The 25,299-nt window shown below is 48.1% G+C and overlaps 2 protein-coding genes across 6 annotated transcripts in view; both read left to right on the top strand.

The window, feature by feature from the left end:
- SEPTIN6 (septin 6) overlaps positions 1–13,166 on the top strand; it is a 29,526-nt gene extending 16,360 nt beyond the window's left edge. The window contains exons 6-11 of one of the 5 annotated variants that reach the window (XM_054075491.1): positions 3,703–3,799; positions 4,064–4,232; positions 4,736–4,868; positions 5,527–5,717; positions 7,545–7,613; positions 10,108–11,266. In XM_054075491.1, the coding sequence (XP_053931466.1) occupies positions 3,703–3,799; positions 4,064–4,232; positions 4,736–4,868; positions 5,527–5,717; positions 7,545–7,599 (645 nt within the window). In that variant the 3' untranslated portion in view covers positions 7,600–7,613; positions 10,108–11,266. The other 4 variants (XM_054075495.1, XM_054075494.1, XM_054075492.1 and 1 more) reach the window with 4 other exon arrangements.
- A 1,111-nt stretch (positions 13,167–14,277) lies between these two features.
- Positions 14,278–24,970, top strand: NKRF (NFKB repressing factor). Its single transcript, XM_054075407.1, has 3 exons — positions 14,278–14,588; positions 18,367–18,488; positions 20,567–24,970. The coding sequence occupies exons 1-3, from the start codon at positions 14,395–14,397 to the stop codon at positions 22,552–22,554; spliced, it is 2,304 nt and encodes a 767-aa protein (XP_053931382.1). The 5' UTR covers positions 14,278–14,394; the 3' UTR covers positions 22,555–24,970.
- Positions 24,971–25,299: the final 329 nt, after the last annotated feature.

The following is a 25,299-nucleotide window of genomic DNA, read 5'->3' as shown; positions in this document are numbered from 1 at the left end:
AGCTGCTGTTTTATTTTTCCTCAAGTTCCTTAGCTGGGTTCATGGTCTGGTTTGACCTTTTGTCTCTGGTGCTGTTGGCCAGAACTGATGGACAGGGGGATACAATGAGGCTGGTTAGAGCAGTGGCTTCTCCAGAGCTACAGCTGAGTGCTGATGTGAGAAATAAAATGCAAGGGTGGGACCAGGGGCCCATCCAGCCCAGTGGCCCTTGGCTTCCTTAAATGTCTGCTTTTGGAGTATAAAAGAGAGGGAATGTGTACAATGCTTCACTTCACCCAGTGTCTAACCCCATTCAGCTCAAGGGTTCTCTCTATTTCTATGCCACATATCACCTGATGTTCCCTCACCAGTGAACTTCCAGGATCCTATGGGAAGAAGTTATACAGTTTAACCAGCAATGTGTGAAAAACAGTACACGACTCAGGCCAAACATGTCTCAAAGTGCCTGCAGGTACTCGTTCTGGCTCTGGCATTCCCAATATTGTGGATGCCTGTATGCGGTTCCCTGTAGACAGAGCAAGACGTCCCTTGGCCCCTCTGGCAGCACATCCTGACTATGCTCCCATTTTCGAGACTTTTTGCAATAAATCAAGTAGGGGAAGTTGTTCGCTTAACTGCTGTTGGTGATCTGCTTTTATATTGATCTAATATTACCAGTTGTAGAGTGTTGTGGAGAGGCCTGAAGGAAACATGAAGATTGTCTTAACATAAGAGTTATCAGTGCTGGTTTCCTGGTCAGAGTATTTTTGTAGTGGCATCTTTCTCAGTGCTTAGTGCTCTTGCTGTGTAGGAATACAGTTACTCCTGGAAACGAAGGTGCAGTATCAGTCCATCCTCGGGGAACCAGTGGTGTGATAGCAAAGGGAGAAGTCCTCTCCCCTTGGCCCTTCTAAGGGTGGAGGTGAACCTCTGCTTGTCCTTCCTTTCAGCTATTTACATCCCTCCTGGGCGGGAATTGTGTTCTTCGGTCATAAACGTTCTGTATTGTTTCAGCTGCTGCACAGAGAGATCAGCTCTTTAACTCTGCCATTAAACGGATATAAATCATAATTACCGGCTTTACGGGGACTAAGCAGGCCAGAATCTGATCACGACAGTTTTGCAGACCTGGTAAACTTATCCAAATACTGATTTTATTAGCAACATAAGACAAATCTGCCTATGCTTCAGGTCAGGAGATGAGCTTGTGGAAGGATTGAGACCAGTGAGAGAGCTAGGATGGGTTGATTTAGGTTTGTGACTTAAATTGCCAGCTCTAACTGCCAACTTTAATTTCCAGATGAGGAATGGGAAACTTTGATTAAAATCAGTTGCCTTAACCTTTGTGTTTGTACTTCTCTACAGAAATCTCTTCATTGTCTTTGCCTATTACAGATCAACATCTTTGAAAGGTTATAAATGCAGTCTTCACACTTAAGTAGTGCTTCTTGCTGACCAGCAACTTCTCTGGATCAGTTACTTCTTTTTTCTTTTTTAATTATGGAGAAGATTGAGGCTGATCTTTTGATGCTTAATGTTTTGCTTATAACCTGCATTAGTTGTCTTTTGCATGAAAACTAAAATTAGGCTTTAAAATATTCAAACAAACTATTTCATATGCTTTTTACTCTACTATGTCCACTTTTGCTGGATTCGTTAGGATTTTTTTTGCAGAGTATTTTGCATTTTAAACCGGCTTATGAAACAGAAAATATTGCTTGATCTGGCAGGAATTGGCTGACTGAAGGATTTAAAATCTGTGCCATCATGATCAGAAACAAAAGTATTTAACCGTGAACAAAGGCATCGAGTGAAGTATTAAGAAAATAATCAGATTAAACAAATCTTCAGAACAAGATACCTGATTTTTCTTGAAGCTGATTTGGTCTTTTTGAGAATCCCACCAAGCATATATTTACAGGAGGTGCCAGTGCACAGAGCCTTTGCATGGCCCAGGGTGGCCTCGTCTGAGTGACCATCAGCCCCACTTACAGCGTGTGTCCCATGTGAGAGCTGGGAGGAGAAGGAGTAAAAGCTGAAGACCCCGTCTTTATGAGTGCTTGCTGGCAGTTTTGCTGTATTTGTAGTTCAGCTATATGAGCCACACTGAAAGCAGAAAACATCATCCCTGAAATCTTTTGCGTATAGCGGCTGTCATGAACTTGTCCAAGTTTTCAGATGAACTGTGGAATTAAAACTTCACTACCTGCTTGAGAACAATCCAAGGTCACTGGGCTTCTGGATAGCTGGCCTTCTTGGGGCCCTGTGACTTGCCCAGAACTCAATACAGTTCAAAAGCTGTAGCCAAAAAATATCACGGCACAGAAGTCAGCAGAAGGGGTGGGTGCAGGGAGCTGGCAACTTGATTTTTAAGGGCTGAAACCTTGCACTCGACTTCTTTGCAGAATGCAATATAGTTCCCAGGAGCAAGCGGAGGTGGAGAGAGATCTCACTTACTGCACAACAAATAAATGCAGCAAAGTATCATAGGAGTGTCGGAGGGGGGTGGGGGTGGGGTGTTTGCTTGTCTGCTTCATTTTGGGAAATGAAAGGGCTATAAGGTGAGATCTTCTAAGCCTAGAGAGGTGTTGGGAGTGTTTTTGTTGCAAGTTGGCTGAGCTTGCTCTGGGTGTCTCTGATTCTGCAGTAGGCAAAAAGTATCTTCTTCACTAAGAAGTGACTTTTTTGTTTCTGAGTTTTTGAAAAGCAAGTACCTCTTATTCTTAGTCAGCCTTCACGTACTTGTAACAGCTGCACTCTGTAGAGTGTGCTTCTCTGCTTCAGGAGTGTAACAAGGCACAGTTGAGCTAGTGGTAGAGCTCTGCTGTCCCTAGGATCCCTTCTCATGGTGTGATCCCTGGGTTTGGCCTCTTTTCTCCTCTAGCTCTGCAGGCATCTAGCAGTGGTTGTGCATAGCATCAACATCATGAGGATTTTATAAAGCCGTTGGCACTCTTTTGGGTTTCTCAGAACCAGTTTTGATAAAGGAGTGCTGTGGGATTTGGGAGAGAGCGTGCTGAGGATGAGCCCTGACGCAGCCACAGAAAGCCTGAGGCACTACGAGTGTTAGCACGGGGCAGGCTCAGCACAGCCAGGGTGTGCAGAGTCCCTCCCAGCTCAGCGTAGGGCAGATCTCAGGGCTCGTATGGACACAGAGACTTACCCGGTGCGGGAATGTGTTCAGCTCTTCTTCACCAGGACTGAAGTAAGGAGGGAGGAAGGAGCTGTTACTCTGGGGCTGAAAGAGGGGCTTCCATCTCATGATCTGAAAGAGTGAGTTGTTTTGTACTCCAATGTGAGCTGAGAGACTGGTTCGGGGATAAAATCAAGAAGGCTCCAAGACCTCTTTTATTGCTTCTGTGCCTGTGCAGATGTTCTCCTCAGCCACGGCAAGCCCCCGGGACAGCACCACAGGCAGAGGCGCGCTGCACATTGTCCAAGCTGTCGTTCTGATGCCGGTCTTGCACTGGCTCATCTCACCTGAGACCCTGTGGCTGGGAGGATCAGCCAGGTAGAGGACATAGAGCGGTAGCACTAACAGGGTTTCCAAAGAGGACCCTCCCTTCTCCCACCTTGTCTTGGGCTAGTGTCCAGTGACTAGACTCCCTGAGATTAGTGTGTGCATAATGACTGCCTTGCTCAATGGCTGTGCCAGTTTCTGTGTGCTGACGAGTCAGCTTGAGTTGAGTGGGACTAACGTGGGTATCATTAAATGTGTTCCAGGCCCATTTGCCGTTTGCAGTGATCGGGAGCACGGAGGAGCTGAAAATAGGAAACAAAATGATGAAAGCTCGTCAGTACCCTTGGGGCACAGTGCAGGGTGAGTTGAGCCCTGGGATTTTCATGGCAGGAATGGTGACACTTCTGCTGGGCGGCAGTAGGCTCTCAGAGGAGCAAGGGCCAGCCTGGACTTTAATATCTCTCTGGGAATTACCCTTTGTTAAATCCTTCTGTCAGACTTATAGTGACAGTGTTGTCTGCTTGGAAGGGCTGTTAAACCCATTGGAGGAGTAGACAGGTGGGGAGTGTGGGAAGAAACCTTTGTTTTTGCCCCCATCTTACTCCTTATCATGTCTTCTTACAGTGGAGAATGAAGCTCACTGTGACTTTGTGAAGCTGCGGGAGATGCTCATCCGCGTGAACATGGAAGACCTTCGTGAACAGACCCACACACGCCACTATGAGCTATACCGGCGATGTAAACTGGAAGAGATGGGTTTTAAGGACACCGATCCAGACAGCAAACCCTTCAGGTGGGATCCCTGAAAGAGACAGGAGAGCTGGAGAGAGGCATTGTTGGATGTGCTTTGTGCGTGTATGTGTGTATCCTTGAGAGAGCACATAAAGAACCAATGCACCAAGAAAACCTGCCAGGTCAGATAAATCCAGACTTCAGCAAAGGTGCTGGCTGAGGGAGAGAAGGTAAAAACACAGAAAGTGTGTGCATGATTGACTGTGAAACTGCAAATGCAGGAGTAGAAATGTTTGTGCTGCAGAGATATAGCAGTGTCCTCTGAACTAGTGTTTGTTGCCAGCTCTTCTCTTTGAATTGCCCAACATTCAACATACAGGAAGGTGCAATAGCTTACAGACCCCAGAAATAGTTGGATGAAGAAGACCTTGGGCACAAGGGGGTGGGTGTGAGAGGCAAATATGTTGTGGGCAAGCGCAGTTCATGGTGAGGGCCTGATTTCAGAGGCTCAGTAGAAGCAGACTTTGTCCCAAGTCACATCACTGGACTTCCGTTTCTTTTTAGCTTACAAGAAACTTATGAAGCCAAAAGAAATGAGTTTCTGGGGGAACTGCAGAAAAAGGAAGAGGCAATGAGGCAAATGTTTGTCCAGAGGGTCAAGGAGAAAGAAGCGGAGCTGAAGGAGGCTGAAAAAGAGGTAAAGAGTGCCGTACTTGTCTCTTCATGGTTGTGAGTGATAGATTCACTCCCAAGCAGGTAGCTGCTATGAAAGCACTTTCTGCTTATATGCTTAAACTTCATAAGAAAGTTTAACTTGGGTTATGGGGACATTAAAGTGTTCATCCTGTAGCACAAAGCAAGATCATAGTGCTTGTAGTGTACAACTTAACTGCACCATGAAAGTGCCAGTCTTGATTCTGATGAAGAGTTGCAGTGTGGCAAAATTCAAGGAGAGAAACAACCTCTGGTTTAAACTTCATCTCTAAGAAATATACACATACAACTTCCTTAGTGTTGTGAAAAATCCGTGGATTTACTGACCTTTAAAGAGGAATAAGGTGGAGACCTCTGGAAATGGGTTAATTTTTGTTTACAATTATCCTCTCCCAGTCATCTGTTGTTAGTCTGTGCAATGCTGCATCACTAGAACACTGCCTGGTTTGTAAGCTGTTGTGGAAGGAGACTGTTCCTTCTACTTTGTTTATGCAGTGTCAGCTCAGGGAGCTAGAAGTGATGTAGAGACCAGTGCAGATTTGCAGGCTCAGGTCTCATGGAATCCTTCCATCCTCCTTTTCTCCTGTGAATGGAATATCTGGTAGTGCTGGGTCCTGCTCACCTCTCTCCTTTCCCCTTAGCTGCATGAAAAGTTTGATCGCCTGAAAAAGTTGCATCAGGATGAAAAAAAGAAGCTAGAGGATAAAAAAAAGTCTCTGGATGATGAAGTAAATGCATTTAAACAAAGGAAGACAGCAGCTGAATTGCTTCAGTCTCAGGCTCAGCAGGCTGGAGGATCGCAAACTCTTAAAAGAGATAAGGAGAGAAAAAAGTAAGTTGCTAACCCAGTGGTATTTGCTCTTTGGTAATGGTTCTTTACTATTTTTCTGGGTGTTTATCTCTCTCTCTTAACCTAGACAGTCCTTATCAGGGAAAGGCTTGCAGTGAGGTTTAATCCCAAGTAAGGCTGAGCAGTAGCTGGAAGCATTTTACCTTTAGCTGTTACCCCTAAGAGCAGGGAGCAGTGCTAACCTCCCTCATCGCTTGCTGACAGCACAAGAGAGGATGAACTTGTTTTTATTCCTCAGGATTCCCTGTTCCTTCCATGGTCTGTCAGTGCCTGTAATGAAGTGGAACAGTATTGGCTGCCAAGGCTAGGGTGTGGGTAGCAGGGATGTCCTGCTGCCTGCAGAGGAGCATGTTCTGTCTTGGAACTGTATTTGTTAGGGTGGGAAAAAGCTTATACTGTGAAAATTATTTAGGGAAACTAATAGTCATGAATTCTGGAATGCGCAGCATGAGGGGACAGGTCATAGCTCCTTGTTAGTGTTCTCTCCAGCCCTAAATCAGTTTTCTGCCTTCCACAGAAACAGTGAGAGATACTTCATGGCTGTAGTGGGGTTCCCTGTGTTAGAGACTGGTGTGACAGGGTCCAGCCCCTCGTCAGGGTCCTGTGGCGTGGGCTGTCTGCGGTGCCTGTGCTAACGCTCTGTGGTTGCTCCAGAGCACCCAGCTGCGCTGCTGAGACAGTCCTACTGGTTCAGCAAGGAGTGAGCAGTTCCTTTTCTCCTCACTGTGGTAAATTTTCCAAAGCAGAGTGCTGTGCCACCTTAGCATGTGCAGGAAGAGCAATCTGCAGATGAACAAGAGGCCAGTTTCTTTACCACTGCCACGTTCCGCTCTGCACAATCCTGGGGCAGTTCCAGAATAAATGTTGCCCTCACCACGCAGTCTTAAACACATGGAAAAATGCTGTTAACGTGAATAATATGGCACATGCCCAAAGAGCTGACCGGACCGTTTGTCATGGAAAATGCCCCTTGACTGTTAAGCTTGGAAACAAATGAGACAGGAGAGGAAAAAACCAATATCCAGAATGAGATCCTGGTTTAGTCTTTTTAGTTTTGAGCTGGAGCTGCTTCAATGTCAACATTCTTTTGCGATGAGCAATTAGTGCTCCTGCCCTTTTCTCGCTTGTCCGTTCCTTTTTCCACTGTGTATTTTGATTTGCTCTTTTGAATTACCTTCAGAGGGGTTTAATATCTTTTCATGCTGAGGCGCCTGAGACTGACTGGGAACAGAATTCTCTCCCCAGCCTGGACTGTCTGTGTCCTTTCATGCTTAGAGCCCTTAGACAGCTGTGCATCGGGGGCTGCAGAATTCATCCCTGAGATCGGTCACGGTCAGGAACGTAAAAAAGGGAGAGCACATGCCCTATAGTATGAGCAAGTATTTGCTGCGGCCCAAGTCACACTCATGTTCCTAGAAGCAGTTCTGATTCCAGAAGAGCTCCCTGACACCAAGCACGTTCATACAGAAAAGCATCAGTACCATCATTGTCACTTAAGGATGCAGAAAGGCACAGAAAACTCTGTGAAAGAGATAGGTCAGTGCTAAGGCTTGGAAAGATGTTAGGAAGTCTCTCTTCTTCAGGCAGATAGCTGATAGAAACATAGCTGCTTTTTTTATTCTATAACTTTTTCCATTGTCCTTAATAATTTCAGTATTTAGATCATAATATCTCTTACAAATCCATGAATTTCACAAGCTGTAGCTTAATTGTATTTGTTTACTAGTGTCTGGCAGTATACTCTTTGAAATCACTAATCATGACATGGTTTCTTTTTTTTTGTTGTTACATCATTATCATCATCATTAGCTCTTACGTGTGTGCTGTTTTACAGTTAGCTGCTGTTTGCCTGCATGGTGCATGAGGCACATTGTCCTGGTAAGCGTCATTAACTAATATAGACCTCACAGTGGGATCAGTTACAGTTCCTAAAAAAGCAGACCCTGTGTGAGTCCAGAAGCTTATAAGTATTGTCTCCGTCTTCCTCTGCTTTCACCCTTACTTACGTGCTCTACCAGTCTCTCTCTACGTATGCAGTTGTAGAAAAAGGATGCAATGAAGTTGACCTTTAAAGATTCTGCGAAGTAAAATGCAGAAAAACTTAGTATTAGGACATGAAACACAATAAAATAAGGATTAGGTCCTCTTCCCTTCTAAACCTTCCCAGCACTTTGTTGGCTTTGTTTTCTTTATTCCATCTCCCTTACAAACAGATTATATTCTTCAATCACACAGGCCGTGTTGGTACTATGGCAACAATTGCTATGGAGATGTGGTGCTGGTGATAACCCATGAAAATATCTTTTCCCTTTCTCCTCTTTCTCTTCCAGCCCTTCAAGTTGTAATATTAACTTGTGGTTACAGTGCAGGTCAGCGTAGATGCAAGACTAGTTTCTGTTCCCCCCTTCACACACTAACAGATAGTAACATCTGCCAAACCCCTGTCTTTCCTTTTTCCCAGAGCGCCAGAGAATCACCAGACTCTGTGTTGTGTGTGTATGTGTGAGGGGACATTAAGGAAGCTAATGACGAGTAACCAAATCAGAATTTACCTGCTGACCCTTTGTAATTGATTGCCCAAAACCGTAAGAGGAGATGGGCTGAGCGTTTAACAGATTATGAAGGCTCTGAGGGTAGACAGAGAGTTTTTATGACATTTTGAACAGTCAAATGGGTGACCCATGGACTGGATGTTCAGCAGCAGACAGACACAGACTCCCACTCCTGGAAGCAATGCCAAGTATGCCCATGGTTAGGGTAAGGCCGGTGAGAGAAGGCGTCTGTATTCAAGATGTGGCTAGAAAGCCTGCCAGAGCACATTGCCCCTGAATAAGGGCAGCATCCAAGTTTCTGGGGAGTTTTGCCAAGGTGCAGAGAGTTCCTGCTGGAGCAGAGCCCTGTCAGTGGTGTTAAGCTGTGGGTCTGCTCTGCTCCAGTTGCTGTGACTGTCCAGAACGTCTCTGCCTTCATGGAGCAGGGATGTGAGGTGACCACATAGTCACAGGCAGGCTTGTGGAACAGATAAAGTTAACAAACCTCACCATGAGCAAATGTCTGCAGTGCAAAGTGCCGGCATCTATTGTAAAATGAAGACTCATTTAAACAAAGATGCGTGAGAAATGCACCTGCCTGGCAGGAGAGTAGCATCCTCATTAGGGTCATTAGTTAAATTGCTAATGACAGTGGTCTACTTAAAACTAGGTTGAGTGTGTTTAATTGAGCCTTTTTAATTTGCTGTTGATTCTCTGGTGAGAGGAAAAAGAAAGCTCCCACAGGAATGTCTTGCTTCTTGAGAGAGCAGTGATAGTTATTATCCAAGGCAAGGGTGACGGCACCCCAGGCTGAGGTGCACACGTCTCTCGGAGAAGGGACCTGTTGGAACAACAGTGCTTAACTATAAAAAACCCTAAAAACTCACCCTCAAGCCCACCCTTCTCTGCAGACAAAGCTAGGATTTACATTCTCTCCAGGATACAGTCCAAGCTAACTTATGGTCTACCTTTAAATAGGGAAAAGTTGGTTCCAGCATTCATTCCCTCTTTGCTCCGCTAAGGGAAATGGGAAGGCAAGGAAACACACGCTATCAGTGAGAGGCATTTGAATTTTATTTCAATGGGAAGTTCCACTTAACAGAAGAGCTTCTGAAGGGTGTTGCACTGACTTGAACTGGAGCTTGCAGGAGTCTTGAGCAGTCCTGTTGAATGAATGTCCCTGCTGCCAACAGTAACTGCAAAACAATGCAAAGAACAATTCTCTGCTTATCAGGCTCCAAATGTGGAAAAATAACTTCAAAGAATAACAGTGTTCATTCTGGTGCTGAGTACGAAGACACAGCTAAAGTGCAGTTAGAGTGAACATTACTGATGTTTGTTGGTTTTGGATTGCTTTTGGCAGCCCTCATAACTGTACACTGTTGTGTGCCGAGCTTTGAATCAAATGAAGTTCTTTGTCCCCACTATACAAATGCAAACAGTGCCTTTTTCAATGGGCGTTTGTCCTTGCTAAATTAAATATGTATATATGGTACTTTTCCAGAATTCGGAAGAATACTGTCCATATTGATCCATAAAGTATTGCAGGGTTCCACTGTTTTGCAAGGATACAAACAAGTCACAGTTGATGAGTCCTGTAGCTTGCAAAACCGTGAAAGGATTGTTTTAGAAAATAAATTTGGTTCATCCCACTGCTGAGTGTGTGTGCGTGAGTGCATGTGTGTATCTGCATAAAGCATGTTTTGTAGTCAAATTAAACCTTATTAACGCTTAGCAACATTGCTTATTGTGTGTCTGTGTTAGAAAACATTTAGATTCTTATTTTGTTTTTTGTCATTAATCCATGAAACCATTAATCTGCCTTTTTGTTTCATTTTCAGTTCGGGTTTCCTGTAGAACCTTTCCCTTCACACCAGAGGCGAATGCTCCCACATTCAGTTAACATGCAGCTATGTCATTGTGCCTGTTTGCTCACATTTCCTCACTGCTCCCTTCCTGCGCTCACCAGTTTGTTTTAAGCGAGAGTCCGCACCCTTGGCTGTTCCAGGTTATGGTTGTTCTTGTGAAGAACTCGGCAACAGCCTCCATGGAACTGGCAAGAGATGCTCATTGCTGTACCTTTCTCCCTTTGGGCAGCAGCAGGCTGTCACGCGCTCGCAGGGCTAACGTCCCCTCTTCTCAGTTGCTCGGCTTTTTGTCGCTCCCTCCGTTTTGTGCGAGGGCTGCATGGTAAGAGCGCGCGGCTGCTTGGTGGTGTGCATTTAGCCCCTCTCCTGGGATGGCTCTGAATGCAACCCACTGCTGCCGAGGGGTGGGACGTGCTGTCTCCAGAGGCTGGCTGCCCTCTCCTTTTCAATTTGCTGTACCTAACCCCTCATGACTCCCTTTGCTGCCATGTGCAAATCAAATGATTTTAAAGGACTTTTTGCAAAATTTCACAGCCTCTCAGGCGTGGGCCTGAGTCCAAACCTCTGCTCCCCAGGCGCGGGGGGTTCTCAAACTTGGATCCACGGTTTGCAACTAAGTGTTCTCTAAATGCTGCAGGGGTCTGGAAGGATCTCTTGCCTTGTCTGCCTCTCAGTGTGCTGGCCTGGATGCACATCCTGGATCCAATCTCAGGGAAAGCTGGTCACCTTGCTGTACAGATCAGTGTTCGTGAAGAAAGACGATGATGTTTCTTTGACTTTCTTCTTAGTGTTTCTGATACTTTCTGGGTTTAATGCAAAAAGTATTACCTTTATTTTTTTTTTTTTTTTTTTTATTTGGCATCTGTTTAGAAGTGTACAGATGCTGGCAGGTTGCTTCTCATATTTTCTATTCAGCAAATGCCTTTTTTCACTGCAAGATTTGCACTAAAAAGGAGGCTGTTTTGCTTGCTGGGGCCAGGATTTCACTCTGGCCGAGTTGAGCTGTAGTTTGCCTGCAGGTGTCTTCTCTGTGTATTTCTGGATGAGTTTTGTTTTTAAATAAAGACTTCATCAGCCAGTATATTGTGGCTAACATTTACTTCTTCTGTTTTTTGTTTTCTTTGCCCTTCTTTTACAGTAACCCATGGCTCTGTACTGAGTAATTACCCCTGAATACAATGGGCTGGAATGGACCTTCATTTACTTGTTAAATCGCAGGGTCTAATAAAACCTGACAGCATTTCAGCTGTGACCTTTCCATGGTGTTACCCTTGCTCTCTCTTATATCCTCATTGTGATTCTGTCTTTATTATGTACTGGTCATTATTGCTTTTATTAAACAATGTAAATTTGTCCTAATGAGGTTTTGGATGCTGCAGCTTTAAATCCTTCAGTGTGTTTTTTTCCCCTACAATTAATGGACTCCCCTTTCTCCTGGTCCCTCTCCACCCAGATAAAGAAGGGACGTGAAAATAAGTCCTGTGAGTTATTTTTGCTGGCAAAATAACAACGCAGTTTAAATGTATTTATTGGTGATGTGAAAATGACACCACCACCTTAGTTTAATTATTGGGTAGCTGAGAGATAAAAACATCTTTTCTCTTTATTCTTGGTGTCATTTTCATGACATCATCTGTCTTTTTTAATTTGCTTTTATTTTTTCTTTTGCTAATTCATGCTACCTGATTGCCATTTCAGACTTGTTTGTTGTGACCCTGATCCTTCAGTCCCTCCGTGCGTGCGGGCTAATGTATGTGGGTGAATCCCTGACCCTGCTGAAAGATCAGGATGCATGCTGCCAAATAATTTCAACAAAACCCCTTCAAACCCTGGGTATTTGGAAGCTCAGAGCTAGCTGTGATAGGTAGTGCTGCTTTTAGTGCAAGCTGCTGCTGACAGTTGTACTTGGAAAGGTATTCAGGATGGTGCGAGCGCCTCACGAGCCGCTTCTGTGTCAGCCTGGCTAGCTGCTCGCCTGGTGCAGTAGCCCAGATCAGATCACAGTCTGCCTTCTGTTTCCAGCAGTCAAAGCAGTTAAAACTCTGGATTGCAAAGTATTTTGTCAGGTATTCTCTTTGACCATAAATATAATTTTATTTCCCCTAAGTGTCTTTGACCATTTTGTAGGATTTTTTTAAGCAAGTTAAAATAATTTGAGTGCTTCTCCCTCTGCTGTCGAATGTCAGCCTGCTCCCCAAACCAGTCCGTGTCAGTCTGTCAATGATTTCTAGATTATCTGCTAAAGGAGTCATTTAATGTGGCTTTTTTTTACCACACTTGCGGGTCACTGTCTCTCCTCCCTGCCAATTTGCCTAATTAGGATGTTATTTCCAGTTACGAAAAGTCTTTTGAAAGACTTTAAGGATAAAAGGTTTTTACTTGTGTGATTTCCTTGAAGTACATGAGGTACCACAAGGAGATTCCGTCTCCCTCTGTCGGCTGTTTTCATGTTGCATCTCTTTTTTCCTGCCTTCTGAGTGTCTTTCTCTTTTTTGCTAATCTTCTGTTTTTTTCTCTTTTTTCCCTTTTCCCTTTCTGTAGCTTTTTTTAATCTGTCTTCGCCAGCTGCACTGGGTCTGAGGGAGAAGACTGCCACTTCTAGAAGAGTTTAAGGGTCCTGTGTCTGGGGAGGGGGGAACAAATGTTCGGTGTTAGTGTCTTGGGAAGAAGCTCGTTTATTGACTTGCATGGTCTCTAAAATTGAAGTGTCCTGTAATGTGTGTGACAAGACAGGATAATAGGAGGGAACTGGTTGTTTACCTGGAATTTTGATGAGTAACAGAAACGTGACTAATGATGTAGCGAATCCGTTTTCAAACATTGTTACGGGCATATTTTTTCCTAATTCTGTCTTTAATATAAATGTCACTGGCTTCCCCGAGGGGTGAAGCCTGAGGAGTATTTTCACTATGCTGTTGTTTGGGTTTGGAAACTGTACATTCAGAGTCAAGGGAAATTGAAATGCGGTGCACTTTGCTCTGGCGGCAGCCACGAAGTATTTAATTTTAATGAATAAAGCAAGGAGAACTCTGTGTTTGTGTGGATATTGCCATGTCTCACCACCCCATTAGACCACCTCAGATGGACGTGGGCTGGGGTTCCCTCTTCTCTGACTGGACCTCCTCGTGTTATTCCAAGCTGGAAGAAGGCTGGAGGTTCTCAGGGGAGAGTCGGTGTAAGTGGGACAGCGGGGTCTGCCCGTGCCGCCCCTCACCTCCCCGGGCTGTGGGACACTGAGGGACCCGCACCACTCCCCTGGTTCCTCTCCAGCTGCTCTCTCAGGTCTAAATGAACCCGGGAGAGCCCGGTGCGATGTGGGGTTCACTGGGAGCGGGGCAGCCCTGCGTGCAGGGGAGGGGGACTCGGGCTGCTCCTGATACCAAAACCGCTGATGAATAAAACTCTCCAAGGCTCGATTTGGAGTTCTAGACAGCGAGCATCCTTTCTCAGGGCTGGGCAGCGCGAGGTGGTGATCTCCATCAGTGCGTGCAGACAGGAGCTGGGACAGGATGGATTTCCCCCTTATAATAAGGCACATGGAGAAATCTTCCCAGAAACCTCATGCATATTCTATTGCTTTCCAAGGTCTAATTTTAGTGTTGTTATGAAACTTTGCAACAGTCAAACCCCTTGCTAGCTTGGAGCGGGCTCCAGCTCTGCCTGACCTTGCGTGTGAGATGGGGAGAGACTGCAAAGGGGATCACAGGAGAGAATCTGTTCAGTGCGGATCAGACGGAGCACAAGGCGTTATGTCCAAAGAACGAGCAGTGTTTGCAAAAACACTTTAAAAGGCTCACCTTAAAAGGGTTGGAAGGGGCCTTAAAGCAAACGCGCTGTCGGAGGGATACTGTCAGAGGTGCAGCTCCTCGGCTGGAGCCGCGCTCTGCTTTAGCTCCAGGCCGCCCCTCAGCCGCTGCGCCAGCGACTCGTGCCCCGCAGGGGGCGCGCAGGGGTGGGCGGGGCCGGCGCGTCTCGCGGCCCCTCGCGAGGCGGTGACGCGCGGTGTCACGTGAGGCGGCGCGAGCCGGGCGGCTGCGCGGAGCTCGGGAGGCGATCGGCGCTGGCAGGGGTCCCGCGGGGCCGGTCCCGGTACCCGCACCGGGGAGAGGGAGGGGGGGAGAGGGGAGGGGAAGAGGGGGGGAAGAGGAGGAGGAGGAGGTGGAGGTGGAGGTTGAAGCCGCTCCGGGGCGCCCCGGCAGCGCGGTGAGCGGCGGCCCGCGCCGCACGTGGGGCCTGGTGCCGCCGCCGGGCCCCGCGGCGATGGCGCCGCCCGAGCCCGCGGTGGTGCCCGAGCCCGTGCTGGAGCAGTGGCGGCAGCACAACGAGACTGAGCGGCAGTGGGGGCTGCGCCGCCTCTTCATCCTCCGGCACCTCCACGACTTCCCCGGCGCCGCCATCGACCGCCTCCTCGCGCTCTCCGTGCTCTGGACCAACCATGTCTTCCTGGGGTGCAGGTGAGGCCGGGGGGACAGAGGTGGGCCTGGGGGGGGCTCCTGAGGGAGGGGAGGTGAGGGTGAGCTGAGGGAGGATGAGGGCCCTGAAGGCTGTGTGTGTTGGGCGAAGCGTCCGGGCTGTCGGAGTCCTGAGGGTGAGGGGTGGACCTGGGGCTCAGGGCTGTGAGAGTCCTGAGGGAAGGGCGGGGGGGGCGTGTTGGGAGCCCTCGAGCTGGGGGTGTCCTGAGGGGTGTATGTTGGGGGGGGGGGGGGTCAGGGTTGTGGGAATCCTGGGGGTGTGGGGGGCATCCCGGGGGGGATGCTGGGGGTGTTGGGGTCCCAGGGCGGTAGGAGTCCCGAGGGGAGGAGGCTTGGGGGGGCCCTGGGGCTGTGGGCGTCTTGAGGGGAGGATGTTGGGCCGTGATGTGTGGGGTCAGGGCTGTGGGAGTCCCGGGGTGGGTGTGGGGGGGGGATCCCGAGGGAGGAAGTCCTGAGGGGATGTGTCTGGGGGGGGGGTGTCAGGGCTGTGGGAGTCCCAGGATGTGTGGGGATCCCGAGAGGAGGGAAGGGCTGGGAGTGTGGGGTTATTGGGGTTGTAGGAGTCCCGAGGGGGTGAGAGGGGGTCCTGGGGTGTCCTGGGACTGTGGGGGTCCCGGTGTGTGTGGCAGAGAAGTTGGGGCTGTGGGAGTCCTGAGGGGAGGGAGGGTGGGGATTCCCGGGGGATCCTACGGCTGTAGGGGTCCCGGTGTGTGTGTGGAAGGGGTGGCTGGGGCTGTGGGGGTCCTGAGGGGAGGAGGGCAGGATCCCCAGGGGGATCCCAGTGCCAGTGCCACTGTCAGGCTTGGAGTTTTGCTGTTTAAGGGACAAGGAAATACTCCTGTAAGCAATAAGCAGCCTGTACAATCCCTACAGCTCGGGTTATTTTCTGAGAGAAATAGGCCTGGTGGGTGGAAGAGGTGTCTTTTTGTCAGGATTACTGTTAACGTGCTGAAACCACTGAAGTTGTGGAGATCTGCAGAACCTTCACCCACGTCCTGACTGATGCTTTTGATGTTGTGATTATTTTTAACTGGACTTAAGGCTTTAAAGACAGAAGCAACTGCTTGATGACTGACTTTAGCAAATTGTGCAGCGACTGAGGAGCTTGTGAACACAGAAGGGCATACAGTTTGACTTCTATTGATGTTGCTGTCCTAAAGCCTTGTTGAGGAGTACTTAGCATCATTTGTACAGAGCCAAGTCAATGTCTTTAAATGTAAACATGCAGATTTCCGAATTTCTTTTTGGTTCGGGTACTAAAAACTGTTCTGCTCTACAGGTGCCAAAGTTGAACCTACTTTTAAAAGAGCTTCAACTTCCAAAGCTTGAATAATATGTTAAAATTGAGCATATCTTCTTAAGATGCCGTCTCTTTAGTCCATTAGCCCACCTTAATGTGTTTATGATAAGTGTTATTTATGTGCTGTTGTAATGGAGGGGCGCTTTGTGATAGCGCTTCAGAGAATCAACTGATTGCAGTTGTAGAGTGCTGATAACAGAAGTGGCACACTGTGTGGCAAGATCTCAAATCCTAAAAAATGATGCTATTTAACCCTGTGAGTACTTTCCCCAATGAACATCTCTACCTGCAGTTCTTGGGGGAGACAGGAACAGTAGACTAAGGCATGATGTGATGCAGACCTGTTCCCAGTGAGGGTGTTTCCCGAAGCTCGAAAGCAAACATGCTGCATAGACACAGTGAACGCATTGCTATGCTGTTAAAGAGTGGTTGGAAACTTCACTTAGAGTTGTCTGGGGAAGGAAGGAGACCCACAGCTTTCTCTGGAACTGCCTTTTGCTTTTTGGGAAGAGCTGTTGTTGCTGTATCCAGTGAATAACTTGAAAGTTTGTGGCATTTTTGTTGTTTTCTCTTAAGTTTGTTGGTTGAGTTTTAATTTGTTGGGGGGTGTTAGGTGTTGGTTTAGTTTAGTTAGTACTAGCTGAAGGCAGCCTGTTTGTCGGAATATATACAAATCACAGTCTTTGATGAAACCTGAGGGAGTGTTCTGCTGGGGGATGATATGGAAAACATCTAGAGGGCTTAGGAAGTGTCAGTGAGGAAGGAGTAAGTTAAGTAACGGGATTTATTCGGTTTAGGGGTGGATGAGAGAAGACGCCTGTGTTTTCACGTGTTGAATGTGGATGCAAAATGGGGGGATAAGAGATGTAATGTATTTAAGTCACACCGGGGAGACTGGAGTTAAGGCATTGGAGGGATGGGATTCCATTGCCACTGCCATGTACAGTCTCCGCAACTTGAGATTTCTAAGGCCAGGTTAGACAAACACATATTGGGGCTGGTTTATCTTCCCTGGGCAGAAATCTGAGTCCCAGACAGCTCCATCCTTTGTGAGGAAGAGCAGTGCACTCCTGTCAAAACTAACCTTGTTCTTGCAGCCTGCTGGAAAAGGGCATCGTCCTTCATATTCCTGTCACAGGGAATGTACTCTTCTCCCTGTGAGACAGATGGAGGAACAGGGTTCCCTGTTGCATCCTCCTGGCTGCAGGAGGATGAGGGTATCACCACTGCCTGCCTCCCTTTGATCCCTCTTGGCATTTTCTGCCCATGCCTGGTTCCGCTGCCTCTGCTGGGGGCTGAGCTGTGCTGGGTGCCTGCAGGTGGGGCAGGGACTGCAGCAGTGTGTTCACAGTTCTTGCCCAGAAATTTAAATGGGTCTAATTTCTGCCTGGCCCTCTAAATCAGGGACCGCGGGCATTTCTTGAGTGGAGGATGAGTAGATTTCTAGAGCCCTTGGAACAGTGATGTTTAAAAGCTGTCTCTTGGAACAGTTATGGGCTCCTGTCTGTGGGCAGACACCTGATGCTGTTTGACTTTCAAAAGTGAGCACACAGGGAACAGTGCAAGGTTGCATTTTCTCCTGTCTGAAACACAGTGTGAAGCCATTGGAGGCCAGTTTCAGGCTGTGGTTGGAGCTGTTTCTCTGTTAATAAGGTTTGGGTTTTTTCTTTGTTCAGGTTCAGTGTACAGATCACTTGAAAACATGTGACAGATCCCTGGAGCAATGGAAAACTGAGATGATTTGGGATGTAAGGTCAAGAGGGAGGAGGCTGTACCATGTGTGTCCTGCCTGTGTGGAGCTGTGAGCTGCCACAGGATCAGCGTTTGCACAGAGCTACAGCCTCCTCACCTCTGTCATGGCTGGGGGATTAGAAAGGTTTCAGTTACAGCTGCCTAGCTAGAAACTAGCATGGCTTTTTAGAGAGTGGTCAATAAAGGCTGGGCAGTGCCTCTGTCATACGACATCTGCGATTTCAGTATTGGTGACGTACTGTCTGTTGCTGCTGACCCAGACAAGACTTCAGCACCGGTCACTTCTCTGCTTATTTCACTGAAGCCACAATGCTATGGAGGCTTCTCCTTCTCCACACCCCGGGGGTATTTAATGTTCCTGGTAACTCTGCCAAATGCTGTGTTTTGACAGACAATGTATTTAAATTTAGGTTTGAAACACCATCATTTTGGTGGCTGCACGGTTTGTTATTCACAAATAGGTTCACTTAGAGCCAGGTAGCTTGTTAGCTGGTGTGCAGGCTGTCTGCCGGCACCAGACTGGCTATGGCAGGTGCTCAGGTCCCACGTTAATACTCCAACAGAATCAGGGGGAGCATCTCCCTTGCACCAGGTATGATGTCTGGGCAGCTTTAGTTCTTGTTTTGCATCATAAAAGCTTGTGTGCACGCGCATGTGTGTGTCTCCTGTGGGACCAGTTCTAAAGTCATTTGCGTTGAATCCATACAGATATGGTGAGCAGGTCATGGAGAAGGTTCTCAAGATGGCTGAAGGCATTGATATCGGGGAAACGAGGACGTACGAGCTTGTCCCTAGCAAGAACCTAAAAAGATACCGCTCACCGTCTAACAGTGAGTATAGCTGCCTGTGAGTCAGAGGAGAACCCTCCCCTGCTGCGGTTTGGTGGGCACTAGCGGGAGTGTGGGGCGAGCAGGGCACCACGGGGCCGCTCTGAGAGAGTCAGCACGGCAAACTGAGGAGAAGCAACTGCGGTGTGCTCTGCTGGACTACAGCCATTTCCCCTCATCTGCCCAGTTGTGGGGCGCACATAATTTGTGTGGAGCACTCTTTTTGTTTAAGAAAGTATCATTTTTCATTGAAATTCCCGGGTGATTGATTTTCCTTAGTGATGGTGTTAGGGAATTGAATCTGTGTGATTAAATGCCAGTCAGCCCTTCGCTGTGCTGAGGGGTGATGTTCTGACCTGAGGATTGTACCCGTGCATGGAGACATGGAGTTCAGCTTATTGACTTGGACCTGCTTGGAGCATTGCGGGGAGATGGTGGTGGGGTAATATATTTATTTATTTTTTCTCCCTGCTGGGCCCGGGAGAGCCCTGCCTGTGTCAGCCCAGTCACAGGGTCTCAGGGATTGGTGTTCCTCGGGTGGAGGCAATGCAGCAGGCAGAGAGGGATGGCTGTACAATGGCTCTATCCTCTGGCTCCTCTCCAGCACCTTCAGAACTCTCTGCCTTCTCTCCAGAGAGGGAGAGGTGGGGCAATGGTTCCTGCGGACAGGTGTAGGTTGTGGGTGCAGGTGGGCAGAGCCTTGCTGTGGGAGGCAGCATCAGTGAGTACTTCAGCTGTTCAAAGCACAAGGTGTCAGACAGCAATGGACTCCTCTTGGCTTGGATATATTCCCTGCTCTGCCAAAGTTCCTTCCCTTACTTTGACACCCAGCAAATCTTCCTGTGCTACCGTGGGACAGCTGCAAAACTGAGAACAAGACTGCTTCTCTGCCATGTCAGTCTGTCTCTTGGGCAGCAGATCTGTGGGGAAGAGCTCTCCGTTGCATGTTACACAGGCAGTACGAAGAGCTGTTCAGCTGGCGAGAGACTTTAGGTGCTGCTGCAGTGCAGTCACAAAGCACAGACTGAGCAAGAAGTGTAGACCTTGCCATAATTCATCAAAACTGGTGACCAAAGGATTTAATGCCCATGCAAGAGCTGTTTTTCACCTGCAATGAACCAGGCTGTGATAAGCGCTCTATGGTAGTGTGATGTCCAGACAGATGTGTTGCCTGACCTGGAGCATGGTTGCACATTGGCATTGGATCAGACAGCTCATTCCAAGGCGCCGAGGTGGCTGCCTGTTCCTCTGTGGAAGTTATGCACATGTACTACTTAAGCGTGTGGGGGCAGAGTCTTCCACAGGAGGAGCCTTGTGTAACTATCCTTTAGCTGTAATAGACTTGCATATTGGCTGTTTGATTCTCATTTTCTGCAGTAGCTGTGCACATCAGGATATTCTGCCTCAATTTACATTTCCTCTGGTTAGGAATCAGGAGGGCTGCTGGTGATGTGTAATGGGCCCCAGCCACTGCTGCTGCCTGAGACTCAGGCAGATTCCTCTGTTTGGTGTCCTTCAGCCACAGGTGTTATATTTACAGAAAAAGTGCTTCTGCTAACGCTGTCATTAACAGCCCTGCATGTTTGGGAAAGGCGGGTTCAGTATCATTGTGTTCCTCTATCAAGTGAGAAGATGTGAAGATGAAGTAGTTTATCTGAGAGCATCCTGCAACCCTGCGGCAGTCAGAGTTGAGGCTCTAGTCCTGCCCTGGTGGCCTGTCTTACTGCCCGTAGTTTTGACTTCTCTTTATAGCTTTGAATGGATTAACTTTGGAAATGACTGGATGGGTACAGTGGGCAATACTAGGGGGGCAGAGCAAGTGATTCAGACTTAAAAATCATGTAACTGGATATGCAGAGATTTTTGTGCAGTAGTTGTGGAGCTGGAGATGCCATGGCAGTGACCTGCACAATGATGAATGGTCCTACTTGATCTGTCATGGAAACCTGTTGGTTTGTGGCTAAGAAGCGGGAATCCTGTATTCAGAGCCTGACGGCTTCTCCTGGAGATTCCCCTGTGCAAACACAGTCTCCCTGTCACAGCACGTGTTGGTAATCTTGTCATTTTCTTCCACCCTATAGGTCCAGAGCGGGAAGAGATTTCTGAGCCACCCAAAAAGATAGTTCCCAAGTTCCGGGTGCGACCACGATTTGAACCCATACACTTTGTCACCAGTGCTGAGAAGGATGACAAGAAGGAAGATTCTCTGGATAACCAAACGCAGGAGGTGAACCAGGAGGCGAATACAAACAGTGTAGCACAGCTGGCTGAGAACTGCACGAGTTCTTTTGCGAGTGCCTGGGAGGCGGATCCCCAGCTCTCTAGCTCAGCTGGACTTGGCTTCGCAGGCCAAGCAGCAGCAGCCAAGGCAGCTGTGAATAGCACGGACTCTACCCCGAGCAGCACGGTGCAGGTTTCTGTTTCCCCTTCAGCTGCCCAGTCCACATCAGAGACTTTCCCGCCATCGGCGATAACGCTGAAGCAGAGCTTTATTGAGAAACTGTCAGCAGCTGTCTGGAAAAACCTCGCAAACCCAGATGCAAATACCGGGACTGATAAAATTAACTACACGTATCTTTTGACACGTTCTATTCAGGCTTGCAAGACAAATCCTGAATATATTTATGTTCCTCTGAAGGAAATTGCCCCCGCTGACCTCCCCAAGAGCAAGAAGCTCCTAACAGATGGCTTTGCTTGCGAAGTGCGATGTCAGAATGTCTACCTGGCCACTGGTTATGCTGGCAGCAAAAATGGATCCAGGGATCGAGCTGCAGAGCAGGCAGTCAAGCTGCTGAAGAAGTCTGTGGAAGTTCGAGTTGTTCAGCGGAAATTCAAGCACATTTATCACGAAGACTTGGTGGTGTGTGAGGCAGGCGTGAGTCGCCTGGATTTCCCTCCTGCTCTCAAACCTCATGAGGAGTTTGTAGTTGCCAACAGGGACTGTGTCCCAATGCAGCCCGGTGCTGAATCTGCGAAAGGTTCTGTTAATAGCAGCAAACACTGGACTAGTTTTGTCCTCACAGAGAACGCCAGTGACGCTATAGGGATACTTAACAATTCTGCCTCATATAACAAAATGTCTGTTGAATATAAATATGAATTAATGCCCAACCGCTCATGGCGCTGTCAAGTGTACCTGCAGGATCACTGCCTGGCCGAGGGGTTTGGCACGAAAAAGACCAGTAAGCACGCAGCGGCCGAAGAGGCACTGAAAATCCTGCAGAAGATGCAGTCAAATATAGCAGCCATCAAAGTGACCCAGGTTCAGAAAGTGGGCTGCTCATCGCGGGGCTCCGGCAGGAAGAAGGACCTGAAGGACCTCGTTATTTACGAGAACTCCAGTAATCCCGTGTGTACGCTGAACGACACTGCCCAGTTCAACAAGATGACGGTGGAGTACGTCTTTGAGAGGATGACTGGCATGCGGTGGAAATGCAAGGTGATGCTTGAAGACGAATTCATCGCAGAAGCGGTTGGAGTTAAGAAATCTGTCAAGCATGAGGCAGCAGAGGAGGCCGTGAAAATCCTCAAGAAGACTCAGCCAACTGTTGTTAATAACCTGAAGAAAGGTACCATTGAAGACGTCATCTCCAGAAACGAGATTCGGGGTCGATCAGCGGAAGAGGCTTTTAAACAGAAGATCACGGAAGACAACATTGGGAATCAAATTTTAAGAAAGATGGGTTGGACAGGCGGTGGCCTGGGGAAGGATGGCGAAGGAATCCGAGAGCCCATCTCGGTGAAGGAGCAGTTTAAAAGGGAAGGACTTGGGCTTGATGTGGAAAGGGTGAACAAAATCGCTAAGAGAGACATCGAAGAGATCATTCGGAACTATGCACGCTCAGAAAGTCATGTCGACCTGACTTTCTCTAGAGAACTGACCATGGATGAGCGGAAGCAGATACATCAGATCGCCCAGAAATATGGTCTTAAAAGTAAATCTCATGGACAGGGCCACAACAGGTACCTGGTGGTGAGCAGAAAGCGGCGCAAGGAGGATCTGTTGGACCAGCTGAAGCAGGAAGGCCAGGTTGGGCATTACGAGCTGATTATGCCTCAGGCAAACTGAGGCAGGGTGTCCTGCTCCACTGGAGACTGAGCTTCCCAGACACTCGACTAAAGATAGACATGCTGCATTACTTTTTTTTCTGTTGTGGGTTATATTAACGTCAAAGTCTTTTACTTTGTTAATATCTAAAATGTGATTAGACGTTTAGAACTGATCAGATTCTGTTCAAGTATATTAGCACAGCCCCAAAGCAGTAGCACTGGTAATGTACGTGTCTTTGATATTACTTGTTCCTCCACATTTTAATAGTTTTGTAATAGCAAAACCACGTGTCCAAAGAGGAGTTTGACATCACTTAAAATTCCCTTCCTTGGCCAAGGAAGGAAAAAATTGCCTTTTTTTTAAAAAAACACAATAATAAAATAATAAAAAGCAAAGGAGATGCAGTCTGGGGGAGTAAACCTGTGTGTAAAGTTGGTATTAATGACAATAAAATAAAGTTTTATTTCTGGAAAAAAAAACCCAGATTCATCACACTTCGTACAAAAAAAAGGTGTGAAAACTGCATTTATTCTTGAGAACCGCATCTAGCAAGGCGGTGTCTCTGCTGCGGGTGTCGCGGTGTCCTTCACCAGTGACACAGAGCAGTTTTATTCATAGATTTCTACCTTGCATCTCCCATCCTGAGAATTACTGAGTGCCTCTCGTTCCTCCGTGTCCTGGATGGAGACCATTCCAGTGCGTTTTTACCTTGGAGCGCTGCCTGGCGTGCAAGTGGCCTGCTGAAGTGTGAAATGGGAGAACTGGAGGTGAGCGCAGAGCCCACGCTCAGGCACTGGTGTAGCTCGCAGGGACTGTTACATAACTGGTTGCTAACTTTGACTGTAAGCTCCCCAGTCCTGAGCCAACTCAAACCTGTGCCTGATCGTGTCTTGGCTCTGCTGCTGTGCCTGTGCACGGCCGAGGCGGCTCACAAGTCAGCTTTGCAGTCTTGCTCTGATGTCTCCAGGACTGAGATGTGCTGCCAGGAGGCTGAAGCATCTCTCTCCTTGTAGGGGAAACAGACTCTGACCTCCCTGTGCCGTTCAAGTGCCACAAGACAGGGTGCTTTGTGAGGAACTCAGGATGCTTCAGCACAAAGCCAGTCCTAATGAGCCGATTTTCCATCTGTCCTGCTGCCTGGTGTCCCAGCTTTGCTTTGCTGCCTGTATTTGCCTCCACCTTTTACAGCATCTTTAAGTCCTCCTAGCACTGAGGAGATGGTGATGGACCTCTTTTGATCAGGCAGCACATCCTGGTGATGGGTAGGCAGTGGCATTTTCATCCCCGCAGTGCGAAAAGGAAGAGGCTGCCCTGGCAGGTAAGGCTCCCTCAGGAAGGAGACTGTGAGCGTTCCCTCCTCTCCTTGCCTCGATGGGTGCAGCACAGCTTCTGCTCACTTGGACTTGAGAAAGCAAACCCTGCTACTGTAAGAAAATACCCTGGCAGTTAATGCTGAAAGCGTGCTGGGATTTTGGTTTTGTTGGAGGGGTTGTGTGCACAATTCTCTCTGCTTCTGAATTTTGCTCTGGAGACGCTGGGCTCTGGCAGATGGTGCTGTAGGAGTGGAAGAAGCCTGGTGCTTTCTAGGCAGATATTCCTGCAGCACGAGTGCAGCTCCCCTCCCTCACTTGACTGTGCTGCAGGTCTGCAAAGCCTGGGGATGCTGAGAGCGGCAGCAAGAGCAGCGCTGCAGGACTGGAGATGGAAAATGCCTCTTGTAGGGCAGCAGAGAAGAGACACGGCACTGGATAAACGTACTGGTCCCTCAGCAGGAGCTGCCGTGCAGGGCATGGCTTTGCCTGCCATGGGTAGCAGGTGTGCTTACAGAACCCAGAGCTTTCAGCAGAACCAGGGCATGGTTCTTAGCCAAAAGGTGTGAAGGTGAGAGAGGATTTTTGCAGCTCCATGCTGTTCTTGCTTCTGTCTGCCTTAGGAGTCCATGCCACCATCTCTTTTCTTCTTTTAGTGACTGGCAAGACAAATACAACACTGGAGGGATGGGTACAAGGCCTTCTGTGCCATTAGACTGACCGGGACTGTTCAGAACGGGTTCAGCTTCCAGCAGCTTCCAAAGTCGTTAGAGCTGGTACAGGGCAGTGGTTTGGGTCCTCGGGGTTGGCTTTGGCCATCCCTGACGGTGCGGGTTCCAAGGCTGGCTGGTTCAGTTTGGTTGGGTTCTCACACTCATCTGCAGCTGACTGGGTACAACCCAAGCGCTTGTTGCTTGCCTGGCTCTGACTGGGGAAAGTCGTGCTGAGGAAACGCAGGCTCTGCTCTGCCTTCTCCACACGCACAGGGCCCAGCTACGTGCTGTCCTCAGGAACACGAGTGAATGCACCTTGGGTAGGAGTGCAGGGGTAAACAGCTGCTCTGTTTCTCCATTTCTCTGCTATTGGGTTGATCCCATCCTGTATTCCCTCCTCCTGCGGGCTGGAAGGGTTGAGTTTATCACCCCTTCGCTATGCCTGGCACAGCTTTCGCCCAAGCACAGCTGCTGCTCAGGGGTCAGGAAGCCATCCCACAGCGACCTCCTGCCCTCCCCGTTGCAATAACCACAGCCGAACGCCTCTTGCCTATTTATACAATAAGCACTAAGGTTACACTTTATTTACAACGGTTGAAAAATGTACAGTTTCTTACATGGGTTACTTGTGCCAAGTTAAACTTCTCAACTAACAGACCAGTGAGCACACAGAAGACATGGGAACAGTGGACAACACGACTGTAGATTTCATCCCACACTGCTGCTTCGGGTACTGCATC

This window comes from Cuculus canorus, chromosome 10 (assembly GCF_017976375.1).
Source record: "Cuculus canorus isolate bCucCan1 chromosome 10, bCucCan1.pri, whole genome shotgun sequence".
NCBI classification, from domain to species: Eukaryota; Metazoa; Chordata; class Aves; order Cuculiformes; family Cuculidae; genus Cuculus; species Cuculus canorus.
Note: the sequence above shows the minus strand (reverse complement) of the source record. Positions and strands in the feature narration are given on the sequence as shown.

Bases quoted from the DNA above. Each gene is read 5' to 3' on its own strand.
- NKRF (XM_054075407.1), top strand. From the start codon at position 14,395: ATGGCGCCGCCCGAGCCCGCGGTGGTGCCCGAGCCCGTGCTGGAGCAG. The intron at 14,589-18,366 runs GTGAGGCCGGGG...GAATCCATACAG, and splicing joins CATGTCTTCCTGGGGTGCAG to ATATGGTGAGCAGGTCATGG. The intron at 18,489-20,566 runs GTGAGTATAGCT...TCCACCCTATAG, and splicing joins ATACCGCTCACCGTCTAACA to GTCCAGAGCGGGAAGAGATT.